Consider the following 17,800-nt stretch of genomic DNA (forward strand, 5'->3'; position numbering starts at 1 on the left):
ACAGAAACCTCCAACTCCAGGAAGGAGGAACATGGAGTTTCTTTAACAAGCTACCAGTCTCCAGGTCAATAACTAAGTTATCAAGAATTCATTTATTTATACCCATTTGTTTCAAACATTTACATTCCAAACCCCTCCCCCACAAATCCCCAAACATTTTCAGTGCGGTTGATTAGTCTCCCAGCTGTTGATGGGTCCAGGCAAACAGACCTAAAACAGAAAAACAAAAATAAAACAAAACAATGGTTACTAGCTGGAAAATGCACTTCAGAAAGGGTGTTTTTTTTTGTTTTTTTTTTGTTTTTTTTTTTTTTTGCAATCCTCTGGTTCAGTCATTCTAGGCTTCTCTTTTTTTTTCAGGGTCATAAAAATCAATATTTCATTCTTAAATCTGTTTACATGGCAAATAATGGATCATTAAAGCTTTGAAGTCAGGTTAGCAAGATGAGATTTAAAGTGGAGTGTTTCTACCCCACAGGTTATAAATTAACCCAGTTTCTAGAGAGAGAAAGAGAAAAAGCACTTTAAATGAAATATCAATAAAATGTGAACTAGGGATGTTACTGGGTTGTTCTGATTTTTTCTCCCTTCTTATGTCTCCCCATGTTTATTTTCCCCTTACTGAGCTCTGTTCCGATGGCTACTTACCGTGAGAAAAGGCAGCGAGTAAGCAACATGTGTGGGGGGCGGGTTGATTTAAGAACCCGGCTCTTAATAGCTAAGGCTTGGAAGTTATGAGGAAATCGCGATCCTTCTCCCCGGGTTTGCTGCCTACCTTCCCCCACCCTTTTGCCCCCTAAATCCCGGCAGCGGCGGAGGCGAGTGGGGACCCGGGCAAGTCTCCTGCCCCAGGCGCGGAGCGGAGCAGGCGGCCCGGCCGAGGCCAGGGTTTAGCCGCTGCTGTTTGCGATTCATCCCACGCTCATAAATCAAACGCTTTCTATGAATGAGAATGTCATCAAAGAGATCAATTGCAGGAACACATGCACAAATAAAAATCCTCTTACGTATTTGCCAGGAATCCCCGTCCGAAAGCATTAAGTTAGAAGGCGTTTAGTCATAATTCATTTTTATTGCTCTTTTAAAACAACAGCTTGGCTGAGCCGCGGATGCCATGAACAGCTCGGGGCCTCGGCGGCGTTTTGTCTCCTCCTCGCTCCTTCCCTTTCTACTACTAGAAGAGCCCTGAAAGAGGCGCTTTGAGCTCAACAAGCCGCTTGCAAGGGATCATTTAAATAGTGACCGAGCTCGCCTTTCACGCACTCTCCTCGGGCGTTTAAAGAGACTTTAGCTCGCGTCGTGGGTCTCTGGCCTACTTGCCCCGAGGACCTAGGGTCTCCCACTCGGCGAAATGAACCCTAGGATTTCGTGGTGGTGAAGGAACCAGGCTACGGAAGCGTGCGGGATCGAGGCCAGAGGAGGCTGCCTTTGTGAGCCGCACCGGGAGAGCGGCGCTCTGGGCGACCAGCCGGGGCGGAGTCGGCTCGACCTCGAGAGCCCGGCCAGCCCGGAGCAGTGCGCGGAGGCGGGTCGGTCGCGGCCCGTGTGCAGCGGCCCTGTGTGCTAGCGCAAGCTTGTGATCCCAAGAAAAACACTCCACCCACGACGGCCGGGAAAAAGGCCCGGAGGGAGAAAGAGAGGTGGAGGGAGAGGAGCCCAGAGGCGGAGAACTAGCAGAGGAAGGAGAGCGGCTGCAGACTGGGGTGGCTTTGTGGCGCGAGCCCTGCTGCCGAGGGGGTCGTGCAGACCCGAGCCGAGGAGGCCAACAAAGGGACAGGAATGAGGCAAGGGGGAGAACGTACCGACGAGCTTCGGCTGTGAGAGCAGATCGTCCTCAGTGCCAGGCCAGACCCCCTAAGGTCCTGCCTCCTCCCCCATAGGAGCCCCTTCTCCCCCCCCCCCACTGGCTGGAGGCCTGGCGCTCCCAAGGAAGCCACCTCCAGGAGGGCCTCCTTGCCTTTTCCCTTCTCCCGGATGAGGTTCCCCAGGTGCTGAAACTGGGGCAGGAGTGACCTTTCCTGGTTCCCTCTTAACCATGATTGGGGATGGGTCGCAGGTCACAGGAAAATACCCTTTCAAAAGGAAATGTTTAGGAAAAATGTTCCTTTGCTACTGAGGGAATCTACAGTCAAATGTCTGCCAGTTTTCCCTCTTGGGGAGACAGGTTAGGAGGGAACTTCTATACGTGAAGAACAGAACCCAGAAACCTGAAAGGCTAACTAACACATCTGAAACGCGCCTGCCTCAAGAAAAACCTCCTTCTTTTAACTGGGGAGGGGGAGCTAGAGAGGAGTGAGGACCCCCAACCCACGCACAATCCTCAGACAATCCGATCTGTCGGACTCCGATGTGGTGAACACGGTCAGAATAGAGCTACACAGCATTGGCTGCAAAGCTTCTGGATGATGTCTGGATTTCTTTTACCCAAGAATGCATCAATTCTTGGCCTCTGTTTGGCCTTTTCTCTCTACAAGCTAAGGGTTCACACGAAACCTAATAGTAAACAGCAGTTAACGACCCCGTCGGCATCGGGGTAGGACGAGGGTGATGGAGAACAGGACCCCTGTCCTGGGATGACGCTCAGATTTGCACATGTCTCTCTAGGGAAAGACTTGAAGGTTCACACAAGGAACTACGCAGTCAGTTGTTGGGGAAGGAGGAAATGTCCCGTCCACCATCAGCCATCTGTCCCCCGCCCCTCCCACCTGCCAACCCCCCACCCCCACTTCAGCTGTGCAGTAGAATGGGGGGGTGGATAAAGGAAGCTCTACCACTCCTAACATCTCCCTTCAGAAAACGAGAAACGTTGCGGGGAGTGGGGGGGGGAGAGTCCATCGTAGTTTGCGGTAGCCGTGGTCTCGCCCTTTGAGGCCCCGGTCGCATCACGCAGGCTCCTGGGTCCTAGGGAGCCGGCAGATGGCCTGCAGCGCAGGGCCCGGCCCCCAGGCTTGCCACGTCTGCTAGCGTCATCTCTCTCCCCCCGCCTCCTACCCCTCAAAATCCACCGGCGGAGTTGCTACGGATCCCGTAGGGCTCCCAGAGCAAGCTGAGTGGGGAGGAGAAAGGGGCGGAGAGCGAGGAGAGAGGGAGGGCGAAGAGTTGGGCCACCCCTGGTCTTGGCCAGCAAGCCTAGCTCCCAAGGCTCACCCATTCCCGGGCGTCAAATTACATACAAAAGCTCCACGTTGCCACGCTAATAGCCGACGGGGGGGGGGGGGGAGGGAGGGGGAGGAGGAAAGGAGGCTTCAAGACCCTCCTTGGAGAAGGGAAGTTTCCTTTTTTGCCCTCGTCCCCTCCACGCCCACTCGGGTTCCTCCCAGCCAGCTCTCTGCGTACTTCCCTCTCCATCCCGAGCTTAGAGAGCTGGTGGCCCAGCCTCGTCCTACGCCACCGTTCTCGGCACTCCTCGAGGCACCGCAGAAGGCACTGAACGGAAAGCGCCCGGGGAGCAACCCTTCCAATTCCTTGCGTTCCGGGCTCGGCCAGTGTGCTAGTGGCGGCCCAGCGAGCTCCCGCCCACTGATTCCCGACCCGAGAGATCGAGGAGCCCTCCTCGCTTCTCACCTCTTGCCAATTCATCTTTCTGTGCACGGTGGGGAAGGGGGCGGTGACGGGGGATGCCTTCCAGCCCCCACTTCCCGGAGGGGGGGGAGATCGGAGTCAGCGCGCGCAGAAAGCAGCCTCTGCTCCCCTTCGCCCCAGCGCTCCGAATCTGCCCCGGCAGCTGCCGCAGCTGCTGCTGCCGCCCGGGCTGCCTGGGGGGGCGACTGCGCGTCACCTAGACTGAGGAGCGCTGGGGATTTAAATGCCACTGAAATGGTGATCCATCACCGCAGGAGCCAGCAAACTTTCGCAGCAAGCTCCGCCATTGGTTGATATAGTCACGTGCCCCTCCCCTAGCGCCCTCCGCCCTCCCGCCCCCCCTCTTGCGCACTGTACATTCATATCATTTTTCTTCTCCGGCCCCATGGAGGAAGTGAGAAAGTTGGCACGGTCACCCAGGGCTTCGCAGGACCCGGTCACTCAGTGACAGATGGACAATGCAAGAATGAGCTCCTTCCTGGAATACCCCATCCTCAGCGGTGGCGACTCGGGGACCTGCTCAGCGCGAGCCTACCCCTCCGACCATGGAATTACAACTTTCCAGTCGTGCGCGGTCAGTGCCAACAGCTGTGGCGGCGACGACCGCTTCCTAGTGGGCAGGGGGGTGCAGATCAGCCCGCCCCACCACCACCACCATCACCACCCCCAGCCGGCCACCTACCAGACTGCTGGGAACCTGGGGGTATCCTACTCCCACTCGAGTTGTGGTCCAAGCTACGGCGCGCAGAACTTCGGCGCGCCTTACAGCCCCTACGCGTTAAATCAGGAAGCAGAAGTAAGTGGTGGGTACCCCTCGTGCGCTCCCGCTGTTTACTCTGGAAATCTCTCATCTCCCATGGTCCAGCATCACCACCACCACCAGGGTTATGCCGGGGGCGCGGTGGGCTCGCCTCAGTACATTCACCACTCATATGGACAAGAGCACCAGAGCCTGGCCCTGGCCACGTATAATAACTCCTTGTCCCCTCTCCACGCCAGCCACCAAGAAGCCTGTCGCTCCCCTGCATCAGAGACATCTTCTCCAGCACAGACCTTTGACTGGATGAAAGTCAAAAGAAACCCTCCCAAAACAGGTCAGTCTTGCCATTCCATGAAAGCTCCTTGATGATTTTGGAAGGAGCTGGTATGCTTAGTTTCCAAGGAAAATTAATCATGTTTTTTTTTTAAAGTTCTTGCTTCCCACCTGTGTTGTAGGGTGTGGGGTGGTTTACCCAGGTGCGTTGGGGCAAAGGAGCATCTGGGACTGCTGTATTTCCAAAGGGGCTGGGTTTTAGAGGTTTGGGAAGTAGGAAGTGGGAAGTGGGTAGGTGTGTGTGTGGGGGGGGCGTCCTGTTAATATCTCCAGGCTCCATTAATCACGGTCTGACCATGCTAATGGTTGATTTCAGATTAACACTTTACACCTCATCACTCACCCTCCCAAGCCCAGTTTATGTTCAGAAATTCTTGATTCTTCTTTACCCGAAGGTTGCTCTGAAGCGTGTATGGAATCTCATATCGATTATAAAAATTTTTACGTTTTCCTCTCATCGCTTCCCACCTTGCCCCCAGGGAAAGTCGGAGAGTATGGCTACGTGGGTCAACCCAATGCAGTGCGTACCAACTTCACTACTAAACAGCTCACGGAGCTGGAGAAGGAGTTTCACTTCAACAAGTACTTGACGCGTGCCCGCAGGGTGGAGATTGCCGCATCCCTGCAGCTCAATGAGACCCAGGTGAAGATCTGGTTCCAGAACCGCCGAATGAAGCAGAAGAAACGAGAGAAGGAGGGCCTCTTGCCCATCTCTCCAGCCACTCCGACGGGAAGCGAGGAGAAGGCCGAGGAATCCTCAGAGAAGTCCAGCTCCTCACCCTGCGTTCCTTCCCCGGGGTCTTCTACCTCAGACACTCTACCTACCTCCCACTGAGGCCGCCCCGGCCCCACTCTGCAGCCCAGGCTACTCCTCCGGCTGGGACTTCTTACCCAAAGCACATTCTTAGCTTATCTTCCTCTCCATTTACAATCTTTCTCTTCCTTTCTGATCCTATCTGGGGAACTCCTGGCCAGGATAATGGGTTTCCAGAGAATTCTGGATTAGAAACTTGATGAGGGGGGAGGGGGGTGTTAGCTCCGTAGCGCAGATTGAGGGCCAGCATCAATTTTCCAATGGCACCTAACACCCCTACTTTTAGGAGATTTCGACAGAACCTACTGTTCCTTTCAGATGCCCTTTGGAAAATAGTTTCCTCTGCCAGCCGAAACATGTCAGAGCGAGGCCTCTCATCTTTTATCTATCTGTATATTTACAGTTCTCCCCTACTTTGCCCTTAAAGTAGGCTAGAGAGAGAGAGAGGAGGGTCCAGGAGCTCATGAAGAACAGATACACTATGAGAGTGTTTACACAATTAATTCATCCCTTAATTTAATTCAATTTTATGTGTGTGAGTTTGCTGGTTGTAAATGCTTTGTCCTGAAAGATTTATCTTTATACAGATTTTCTAGAAATGTTTTGATTAAGTGACTAAAACACAGTGGGCAAACTCTCAAAGCTGGTACAACTTTATATATGATTATAGGTTAAAGAATTAAAAGCTCTCATTTAAAATCAATCAGATGCCTCAGATGGTAGCCTCAATTTGTTCTTTCAGTGAGTTCAGAAGGCCTGCAGAATACAAGGGTCAGAAACCTTGCTTCCTGTGCTAAGTCTCTCCCCATCCCCACTCCTTTCTTGTTTCTCTGGCCACACTCTATTTAAAATTTGTGCTGGATTATTCAGCATCTAAATGTATTATTCAAACCAGCTTCTTCCTTCCACAGTTATCTTAGCTGGATATGATATATTTTCGGCCCAATTGTTAATGTGATGGATGGCACAATGAATGTATATTTTGTGTGATTCGTGAACAGTCTTTTGCATGTCGCACAATGTTTTGATGTCCCTGAAGTACCACACTGAGTTCTATCAGTTATCCTTTGTGATAGTCCCCATTTCCTGTACAATCATGAACAGCTCAGAGATCCCGGAGTGATGTGATCCAGAGCAGAATTTACGGGTCTTAAGATGTCTGTAATAAATATATTCAGGTTTCAGATATGCTCACGCATCTGTGTATTTGGCTTGGCTACAATTTGCTGGTTCCTACAAAGTTGGCTCATTTCACATGGGGGAGAGAAGTGTGGTGTGTATTTTCAAAGAGGTGGGCCTTTTCTTGAAAAAAAAAAGGAAAGGCTTTTCATTATGTAGCTGAAGCTTCCCCTATGAGTGTAATTGCACCTAACGATGTCTATGTAATAGGTTGATTTTCTTTAAAATAGCAGCGGCTGCTTTATTATAATCAAAGTTCATTATGGAAAAGAATGAATGGTGAAGAAATTTATGAAGCAGATCTATTTTTGAAACAAACATGGATACTTCCTGGGTCAAGTGCTAACCTTTTCACCTCCAACTCAACGTTGACATATATATAAACAGAATCCCCTTCAAAAGCTGAAACTCTTCAGTCAGTCTTTCCTCACATCAATGAACCAAGAGCTAAGAGATTCACATTTAATTAGCTCCAGTATAAAGCTGTTTGAGGACGGGGCCCCCACCCCACCCCTCTTCCTTCTTTCTGGATTGTTGGACAGCGTGCCAAAATATTCCACTCTTTAAATTGAGTGTGGTCTGTACTGAGTAAACCTTTGCATCCCTCCTCCAATTTCTCCTGTCAAGATCCACTCCTTCCTTCCACTTTTTAAACCCCTACTCCCAATTCCTTCTGGGTTACATATCTCATTCCCATCAGATTCAGCTTTGATTTCACAGCCACCATGGCTGTCACGGGTCTACCGCTCAATTTCCATGCCACATAACCCAGAAAAACATTTTAATTTTCTCTGGGCTCAATAGGTTCTTCCAGGTGAACTTGTGGAAGCCGCCCTGAAGTCTGTCCATATTCAAGTTGCTTCTGACCAATGCATGTGTCTGCTGGTCTCAAACAGAAGAAGCCAGCAAATCAGAAAGTTCAGTGACTCTCCTCCTAGACCTGTTACCACGTTCCCTTTACTTTCACACATTTTTGGAGGCTTTAATTTAACCCCAAGAGTAGAGCAGAAATTTTACCGCATCACAGACAAATACAGACATATGACTTCCGCTCCAAAGGGTGTTTTACAAAGGATGGGCTCGGGTTCAGGGTGGGTGGGTAGTGAGAAATCTTACAAAAACTTGTAATTTGCAGGCCTCCTAGAGCATCCTTGAGATTTCCTGTAGTTCCCTGTCAAAGAGAGTGAGCCGGGACTCTGCAGGCGCAGTTGCCGCGGCCATATCAAGGGCACCCAGTGCCCTCCCCTCAGCTCCTGGGTTCTGGGGTTGCTTCTAAAAGACTCAAGTGGATGGAGGAGAACTTCAAAGTCAGCCAACTCTTTCTTTCATTTCCCGCCTGGCCGTATACAGTATCTTTTGTTTATTAGTGTAAAGCCACACAGCGAAACAGATGGCTGGTTTCCAAATACTTTAATGTGTTAAAGTGTCATTTGCATGCCACTGCCGAGATTTCAATATCTAAAAGCAGGGCCAACCCACTGGAATCCGGAGATTCCAATCTTCTAGGTGCTGGTTTTAACGTAGCTGAGAGAGAGGAGAATGATGAATTATGGCTAAACATCCCAAGCCTTCTCTAGGTCGTGGAATAAATCAATTAACAAGCAATGCATTTAGGAAACATTAATACACCTTTCAACAAGGAAAACATTTGTATCTTTTTAGTTGTCCCAATCGATTAAATCAAAGGCGCTTAACACATCCTATTTCAAGGTCTCTCTTTTTTTGTTTTGGTCTCTGAGGAGCACAGTTAGCTCCTTGAAAAATGACAGCCATGGTAACTGAAATGACAGAAGATGGAAAACAGAAAATAACATTTTATTGATAAATTTAAAAAGGACAAGAGTCTCAATTAGGGACTTGGGATAATCACAAGATAAAATTCCAGTTTTCCAATGCTTTTTCCTCACTTCTCTCACCTTCATTCAAAGTACTCCAGAAATGTAGGGTGTCCCCAACTGACGCTGAGTTGAAATTGTGCTGTGACTCTGAAGTCTGCTCTCGGCTTCACCTTTGAAAGTTTACTTTTGGAGGCTATTCAGATGTCCTGGTGTTTTCCTCTGGGGCAATCAGATTCAAACCGATCAATATTTACTCAGTCTGAAAGGGTTGTTGAAAAGCCTGCTAACAACAAACTGCTTAGCTGCTCACCCCTGTTTAATCTCAGGTTCACTGAAAGTTCAAGAAGAGATGAATGCAGTGATGGGTCACTTTAGAATGAGTCCCAGTGGTTTATCTGAGCTCTCTGCTAAAGGCAACAATTATAGTTCCATCCCTCTTTGGGAAAGGGTTAACTTGCCTATTATTCTTTTGCTAAACAGTGTTTACTAGAAACTTAAAACACTTTCCTCTCCCTTCCTGACTTTTTTTTGGGGGGGGGTGGGTGGAGAGGGACTTTCCAGCTGCCCTTCTCCTGTCTCCTCTAGCTTTCTGCCAAGCCACTAGGTTTCATTTGACTTAAAATAAATTACATGGAATATTTAAAAAACATTCAATTAGCCTGACAGAAGAGATCCGATTTATTTCAGATGCCACGAACTATGAAATGAAGCTCTTTGGGCCATTAGAGTGTATCTTCTTTGCGAAAGAACAGGGCAAGATTGAACTGAAATCCATTTGCGTTTGAGTAATATCGACAATCAGAGCCCCAATATCCATCTGAGATGGCTGTTTAGACATCAGATGGGGGGAGTGGAGGGGGAAGTGCCTTGTGCAGAAGCAAATACCTCAGGTGGAAAGTCAACTTTAAAATTTTATGCCCTCCGAGCATACGAACTGCTGAGATGAAAGGAAGACCCAAGGAAGCCAGTGGGGAATGGTGGGAGAAGATGCTGGACCCTGAAGCTAATTGCTACAGCTCTTCAGAGGTCAAAGTTCATATAATCACTGCATAAATGCATACTAAATAGGGACTTATTAAGCTTTTCTGATGGCTGAGCACGTCTGTGAAAAAAACGGTCACTGCTGTTTGTGTTTCTTCCTGAAGAATAATCATCCTTGCAGTAGAAGCTCTCGGAGTCTGAGTCTTTAATTTACTATTTTGAATGACAGGCAAACTTCTGTTTTAAAATTTTGAAAACGGTGCGTGAACAGCATCTTTCTTAATATTGGTTGGGACTGTAAAATACCTCTCTCGGAAATGCTATGGCTTTTTCAACACACACAAGAACATCATGCCCCTATCAGATGAGCTACTCACTAGATGGCTAACTTTGGTGACCCTCTGCTGAAGATAATCTACTTTTTCCTGCATTTCTGAGAACACACGGAAGTTCTGTCTTAGGACTTCTTGTGTTTAGGTGACCAGAATGGATAGAAATCCATCTACCCAAACTCTAATTTTATGAGTCAGAGAGAGAAGGCACCCAGAGGTGGACTGATTTGACACAGAGCACATAATATCAATGCTCTTATTTCCTAAATAAAAACCAGAGTGGCTTAGCACCTGAGGCCAGTGCACTGAATTCTAAATTCCTGATTTTATTTTGTTCCTTCCCATTTACTCAATATGATTAGTTTCAGGCTGGATATTGTTTAAATTTTTCTACTTCTGGTTTACTAGCCACACACTCAGTCGAGTCTTTGATTTTGAGGCCATCAGGATTACTGACTCTTTGAGACAATCTCCCAGTATGGCAGACGGAATGTTTCTGCCATCTTCTTTGAACAACAGAATGTTGGGCTACTTGCTGTTAAAGACATATGTTCTAAAAATATAAAAATAGAGATAGAGCGAGCAGGCAATGTTCAACATATGTGTATTTGTTGTTGTTGTTTCTAAACCTAGACTAGAGAAGAACAAATGAAAGAGGAGGTGTTTGTACCCAAGTTCAACAACCTCCCTTAAACTGTCAAGTGGTATCAGCCAGGAAGGGCTTAGAGATGCAAGGAACATTCCAGGGGGTGTCTTAACCCTGAATCGTTTGTTTTTTTTTTTTTTTTTGGTGCTTGTTTGTTTCTGTTTGTTTTGTGGCACAGCATATCCTCCTGAATTGTTCTGGTCCAAATTTCTTTTCTCCACCACTTACTCATTTACCTAAAACTCACACACACACACACACACACAAGCAAGGCACCTCAAGCCCAAACAATTAACATAAAGTTTCCTTACAACACAACCTGCCTCGTTTTCCTTCCTCACTGGGGTTCTACTGATCTCAGCAGAACCTGCTGCCCAAAGGGACATCTACGGGTGTCAGTGTTTGAAGAGCTTAACTGGAATCCCTAGCGTTTTAGAGCCTTATTTTTAATAACACCAATCATCAAATATAGCTGACCTTCGGGCCGCAGAACTGAAAACCAAGTAATAATCAACGCTGCTCCGTAGACACTAGCCTATGACCCCACCACCCCCAATCCCAAACCCCAATTACATCATGCAAAACAGTCTGGAAAGACTGCATTTTGAGCTTATTGTAAATAAGTGAAAAGCCCAATGTTTCTTTCTCAACATCTCCAGACACATCTAAAATATGTCTCCCTTTTTTAAACATCCCATTACATTTTTCCTGTTAAAAATGTGTTTGTAAAACGTCTAGTCACAGGGCTAATCTATAGAAATCAGATTGTTTTACGTTTTCCTTTTAGGTTTGGGTGGTTACTTGGTTAGTTTAAAAAGAAAGAAAGAAAGAAAGAAAAAGCACCAAGCAACTGCTTGCAACAGAAAATAAAGGAAAAATTATTGAATGACTTTTTTTTTTTTTTAATCGGGCGACTTTTGAGCCGCGCTGGACACTTCACAAATTACGACCTGCTACCTTTTAACAGAAAAATCGCCATAGACTCATATGAAGGCAGAAAGCAATGATTTGAGATGGTAGGGGACACCCCTCCCCCCAATATCAGTAATGTTCTTGGACGGGAATTTTCCATTCTGAGGAGCAAATGGGCTCCTTGCTTCAGGGCGCGCAGGGGGCAGCTGCCCCAGCCTCGGCGAGAGCACGGCGGGGGCGGAGACCCGGCCGGTGCTACTGCTTTGAGGGACGGGGTTCGGGGGGTGCCGTCCGGTCTCCGCGGGCCCGCGGGGGTGGAGGGCAGCCCAGACGTCGCGGCTATAACGACTTGCCCCCTCGGCTTCCCCGCCTTCCGGAGCGAACGCCGCGCTTCCTTTCACGTCCTCGCGGGACCCACGCGGAACAGGAGGCAGCAGCCGGGCAGCCGAGCAGCGCCCGCGGGTTTGACCGTGAACGCCGCCGGAGTCAGGGCGCGTCTCCCGCGGCGTCTGAGAGCCCCGCCGGGCCTCAAGGGACCACCTCGCCTCCCGTCTCCTCCTTCTTTCCCAGCCGGCACCTCTTTCGTCTGGCTGCTCCGGGGATGGAGTCGCAGGGCCTGAGAGATTCGGCCTAAAATGCCGCAGGCGGCCGCCTGACTCCTCCCGGTGAGGGCCTAGGCCTTCCGTCCAGCTCGCGAACCACGCCCCGCCCCACGGGGTCCTGGACAGAACATTCACCTCCAGGAGAAGAAACCCAGGTCGGAAACCTAGCCCCCTAGTTCACTTTTCTGATTTGAAAGCGGAGGGAGACTTTACTCCCTGTCTGCCCCCTCCTCTCAGATATTTTCAACATACGTTTAATTGAGTAATATGTTCATTCCCCTTCTAGTTCGACTAAGTTGCTTTGAGGGTAGAGGTGAGGGATGCAGGTGTGGTGAGTTTCTAAACAGTGAATGTTCCTAGAGAAACAAGTACTTCTCTGCTCAGGGAAACAGCCTTGCTTCTCAAATGTCCTCTCCTTATTCAGTTGTAGAGTCAAACCCTGCCTTGCCTCAAGTCGCACTTCTTTCTAGAAAGTTTCCTGTACTACTTTCCACTCTATCAGCTGAGCCACTCAGAGCTCCACCTTTTGCGCCGGAAGCTTTGTTATAGAACAAGTAACGGGAGTTGTGTGTGAGTTTTGACTCCCCCTAAGAGATCTTAAGTTTCTTGAGGGCAGGGCTCTTGACGTTTAATAATGAGGAGACAGTCCCTGAGGAAAGTGCTCTGGACTGGAATTCAGGACACCTGTGTTTAGTCTTTTCTCTTTCACAGGAGAAGCTTAGGTAGGTAGGATACTTAACCTTTCTATACTTTGAGATTCTTAAATTATAAAATAAGGCAAATGTTCTTGTTGACTTTTAAGTTACCCTCTAAAATTTATGTGATTTTTCAGAATCTTGAAAGTCTGGTGTTTATTCAGGATTACTCTGAGCCAAGCCCTATGTCAAATACTTTACTTACATTAACTCATTTAATCCGCACCAAGAAGGAAGTGTTTTTATTCTTTTGATTTTCAGATAAGGAAACGGAGAGGCGTAAGGTGTTAAGTAACTTGTCCACTGAATCCAGAGTCCAAATTCTTATGCATTTTGTTGTAGTGTTTCTCCACGGTGCCAACCACATAAGTCCTCTACAAAGAGTTATCAGGCTATTGGTGTTTGATACAGGTACTATCACGCTGGTAAAGAATTAGAGAGCTGGGGAAGCTGACTGTTTAATATCAGATGTATGTGCAAACTATGGCTGTACCTTCTCGGGAAAATTAGCAAATGGCAAGTATTTGAATGAAAACAAAGCTAAAGAGAGAGGTCAAAATTAACAGTAAAGTCAATGAGAGGATTAACTTAATAAAGACTTTTTTTCATGTCTGATACTAATTGGTTAAGGAAATAATTTTCAGGGAGAAAAAAGATACTGTTTATATTCACAAATGATGTCTGTGGCATGCCTAACATGTGCAGAAAATTGGAAGTATTCAATGTAAAATATAAATGTGTTGTCTCTATGAAAGCTAACATCCATATGGTTGGAAACATTTGAATGCATGAAGTCCCACCCCCCAGCTTTCATTTGATTATTTGATATACTGAAAATCAGTCACAATTTGCATTTAAAGAATAAAGAAAAAGAATAATTCATCCTCACCCAAAGGGGCCAGTCCTCATAGTTTACCACTTTACACTTCTTGACTGAGAATAACAAGAACAACCAGAACTTCGAGGAATGTATCATGAGGCCTAAAGAGAGCCAGTCTTCAGAAGTCAGTTATTCTCAGAACTCAGTCTGCACAAAGTCAGATTGAATTGTATGTAGAAACACATACATTTGCTTCTTCCCTTTTCTAATTTTCGTAAGTGAACAAGGACTTGGCATAATTACAAACATTACAATATTACTGATATTATTTAGTTTTGAATCACAGAATCTAAGACAAGAAGAGACATTAGAAGTCATCTAATTTGGTTTCTCTACTTTACAGGTGAAGAACCTAAGGTCCAGAAAGGTACTAGCAGCAATAGTGGTAAGAAAAAAAATATTTTCTTATATCTTTAATAGGTACTTAAGTGGATATTAGAACTGGCAGGCAAAAGTTAATCTCAAGCTAGATATATTAATAACATTAATGATTAATTACTATATTAAGTATAGTAATTAACAGTAATTAATTTCAGTAATAATTAAATACTGAAGATCTAAAAGTTATTAAGAATAAGCAGGTTTGAATAACTAGATATATGCCCAGAGGGTTTCTTCCTTCCTACTTACCTCCAAGAATCTTACAGAAAAGGTGACTGCTCACATCCATCCTATGCCACAGGATATTAAGCAGGGTAAAAAGGAACTGGCTGATCCATTTTATTTCTTCCATTTCAGAATTTTTTTTAATGTGATTTGACAGATGAAACAGAGACAAAATCAAGAAAAAAGCCAGGCTTCTTAATTGCCCTGCCCAAGCTGCTCAGATGGCGTGTTAATTCCCTGGTTGTTCCCTGATTCAGACACCATGGAAGTTGAGGGCATTCTGGTTCCTATGAACCACAAGGACTTCACTTGCAATTCATTATCTTACATCCAATACACTCCTTCTATGAGAGAGATCCAGACTTTAGCAAGTTGTGACAACTTATTCTTTGTATGTTAATATTTATTATTAACTTTCTTGGTACCAGATGCTGAGCTAAGAGTTTTATGTGTATCATATCTCAGTTAGTCTTCATAACAGCCTTATGGGTATTTACTAGTCCCATTTACAGATGGAGAAACTGAAGTTTAGAGAAGTTCTCTAGGTTGCTCTCCATTACATAGTGAGTGATCAGTAAAGTTGAAATTGGCAGCCCATGTATTTAATTCTCACATACTGAAGCCTCATATCTTAAGAATATGAAAGTAAAATGTAGTAATTAAGACTAACCTTAAATTTAATTTCAGATTTAAAATGTTTATATTTTAGAAGCCTAGTGTTAAGTTGTTATAAACCTATATGTACACTATGAATGATCTTAGTTCTGTTGAAAAATATATTAAAAATATATAATTATGAACATGCATACAAAAAAGTTAATTTTTCTATTTGGGGTTTTATTGCTGACAGAATTGAAGCTCTCAGAATAACAATTATTTGCTTGCAATACTCATAGCCTAGTAAAGAAATAGCATGGTTCTATAATATCATCCAGATAAAATTATTAATTAAAAAAATACCAATTACCATCACATTCCCCAAAATATAGCTTTTTTCTAGAGTCCAGTCTTTGACCCTGTGCATACTTTTACTTAAAGGCAATTATTGTATACCACAATTTTGAATTCCACATTTTTTCACTTATGTTATATCATAAATATTATCTGTGTTTATGTGGTATAGTTTTTATTTGATGATTAGTTAAAACAGTGGAAGTATCATTACTTATTACATAAGATATTTTTCTTTCTTTTCTTTCCTCCCTCTCCCCTATTTCTTTTAGTGGGATTGGCCAACATCAGAACCTTTTATGTTTAGAGAATTTCTCACTGTGAGCCAGAAAAGGCCATACCCTTGCTTTCTCGGTAGCCTCATCTGTTTCCAGCACAGCCATGTGAAGGTGCTGTAGATAAACATCCAGCAGCAGTTAGCTCTAGTGGTTTGGCAACATCAGGGTTTGGGGTAAGGGTAGTTGTCTCCTTACCAGACTGGCTGTGTGGTGACATATTGGCTCTGGCTGCTGGGCTTAACATTTTTCAAGCTTGATTTCCAGTCTTCCTAGCAATTTTCTGAGCTATCCATTTGTTTAATCCTTTTCCAATGAAATAACCAACAGTTAGTTTCTGTTGCTTACAACTAAGAATCCAGATAATGTACCATATTATAAAGCAAATAGTGGTGCTCTGAATTTTTTTTAGGGCTTGTGGGCTATGGCCTGGAATTGTGGGAGGGAAGTTGGACCAGATGGCTTAGAAAGCATCTATGTAAGATGGCCAAATGGCAGCTTCTTCAAATTCCGTTTTCTCTCCTTCCCCAGCTTTGGGCTCTTTTAATACGCACCCTTTTCACTTTGTTAAACCTAAACAAGTATGTTACAAGAGCCAAAGATGGCCCTTTTCTTTGTCCACCAAGAAAACACAAATTTATCTAACTGAGTTGTAGAACAGAACTTATTTCCTATTTTATTTTACAGCTTTCCTATCTTATCATCTCGAGTAGTTATTCTTCTGAGTCTGAGCCTATGTGTACGAGGGTAGCTGACACTTCCTGATAGCTCACATTATACTAGGCACTCTGCTAAGCACTTTCCATGGGTTGCCACCTTAAAATCCTCTCCACAACACTATGAGGTGTAGGTACTATTAAAATCCTTATTTTAAAGAAGGTGAAACTGAGAAGAGAGGTCACCCAGCTGGAAAATGGCGATGCTCACTTTTAAACTTAGCCGTCTGGCTCCTGAGCATTCATTCTTAATAACATTGTATATACACTCTCTACCCTAACTTGCTTGACTCATCCCATTTTTCTTTTTCTTACTTTTCATCTTTCTCATCTCCTAGCTTTTTCTTTCCTATTTGAGAATGACATGAAGGCATCCCATCCAGTCCCTAATTGAACATCAGTAATTGTGGGAGGTGAGTGGTTCCATACCTATCACTTGCGGGTGCCCTTGAGAATACCTCTAGTTTTGCTCTCCTGGCTCTAGGAATTCCTTCTAACTTCACCTCTTCCTGACCTCCACTAATTCCATCCCTTCCCCCACTAGGAACTTCTGCTCTCTCGTCATCTGGTTTCTCTCTTGCTGTCTTCTATTTGAATCCTGTCTCATGACTCTGCTCCTTCATTAATTAAAATATTTATTCAGAGGTGATGCAAAATTTTACAGAGAGAAGATACCATCCCCTTTCAAGGAGTTTACAAATCGTAATGAAGTATATAACCTGATTTATGTTAGAGAACATTTTTTAATTAATATTTTTATTAGAATTTAGTTAAACATTTAAACTTCTAGGATTTTATTATAAAAGTTGTATAGAGTAATTACAGGTGACATTCCTTTCTCCCCAAAACGTATAACTTGAGAGTAAGCCTTTAGTTCTGGTTGGGGCTGTGATCAACATGTGATTTGGGTCAAATGCTAAGGTTTTAAGATGACCTTTGCTGGAGAAGACATGATGGTGGGGAAATGTTAACGTAATCTTCATGCCCCCGTTTGACTGCGAAAGCCAAGGGAATGGAAAGAGAAGAGTGTCAGAATTGTAGAAACTTGGGGCTTTTCAGGTGTTTGTGAGTCAGAAAGGATGAAAATGGAGGGTGAGACAGTTGGAAATGACCCTGGGGAAATTGTATGCTTAGGAAAAAGGGGATTTAGTTTTGGGAAAATTCTGTAGATGGAATCTAGGGATGCTACCAAGTTAGATAGAGTTCTTAATGGTTTCAAGGTGATCCAGATCTGGAATATGTGAGTGACTAGAGGAAGTTTTTTTAAAAAAACTTCTGGCTTAAAAAAAGAAAATAAAGTTAGGAACAACTCTAAAAGCAAGATAATTCACCCATGGTTTAGTGTAACTATGCAATGATACATATATGTGTTTATATCTCCCTTTAGAAGAGCCTTTCCTTCTAATGCTACACTACTCACATTGTTCACCTGGCTTCTTGAGTTCCGTCCAAAGAGCCAAGCTCTTTCTTGTCTGAGGGACTTGCAACCTGGAATCACTCCCCCCTCCCCATTTTCTTCTAAGACCTTGAGGCTTTAGCTAAACGATGCTTCTTCAGAGAGGCCTTACCTGAGCACCCTCTGTTTCCTTTACATACTATCAGAGTTTGCAGGTGTAGTTTTATATATATATTTTGTCTCTTCTTCTAGACCATAAGCAACCTATGCCCAGAGGGCTTTTCTGTCCATTCACTACTTTA

At 45.1% G+C, this 17,800-nt stretch overlaps 1 protein-coding gene and 1 long non-coding RNA gene across 3 annotated transcripts in view; both read left to right on the top strand.

The window, feature by feature from the left end:
• The first annotated feature begins 4,012 nt into the window (after window positions 1-4,012).
• On the top strand, window positions 4,013-6,663 carry HOXA1 (homeobox A1). 2 transcript variants are annotated; one of them, XM_004265659.3, is made up of 3 exons: window positions 4,013-4,378; window positions 4,582-4,676; window positions 5,155-5,285. In XM_004265659.3, the coding sequence occupies exons 1-2, from the start codon at window positions 4,034-4,036 to the stop codon at window positions 4,639-4,641; spliced, it is 405 nt and encodes a 134-aa protein (XP_004265707.1). In that variant the 5' UTR covers window positions 4,013-4,033; the 3' UTR covers window positions 4,642-4,676; window positions 5,155-5,285. The 2 variants fall into 2 exon arrangements, with proteins under 2 accessions (XP_004265707.1, XP_004265706.1); XM_004265658.3 differs by having other exon boundaries at window positions 4,013-4,676; window positions 5,155-6,663.
• Window positions 6,664-11,699: 5,036 nt separating this feature from the next.
• The window catches only part of LOC125965389 (uncharacterized), a 125,902-nt gene continuing 119,801 nt past the window's right edge, over window positions 11,700-17,800 (top strand). Inside the window, exons 1-2 of the long non-coding RNA XR_007479204.1 lie at window positions 11,700-12,134; window positions 13,898-13,939. This is a non-coding gene — a long non-coding RNA (uncharacterized LOC125965389). The remainder of the gene's footprint in view (window positions 12,135-13,897; window positions 13,940-17,800) is intronic.

Source organism: Orcinus orca, chromosome 9 (genome assembly GCF_937001465.1).
Source record: "Orcinus orca chromosome 9, mOrcOrc1.1, whole genome shotgun sequence".
Taxonomy (NCBI): domain Eukaryota; kingdom Metazoa; phylum Chordata; class Mammalia; order Artiodactyla; family Delphinidae; genus Orcinus; species Orcinus orca.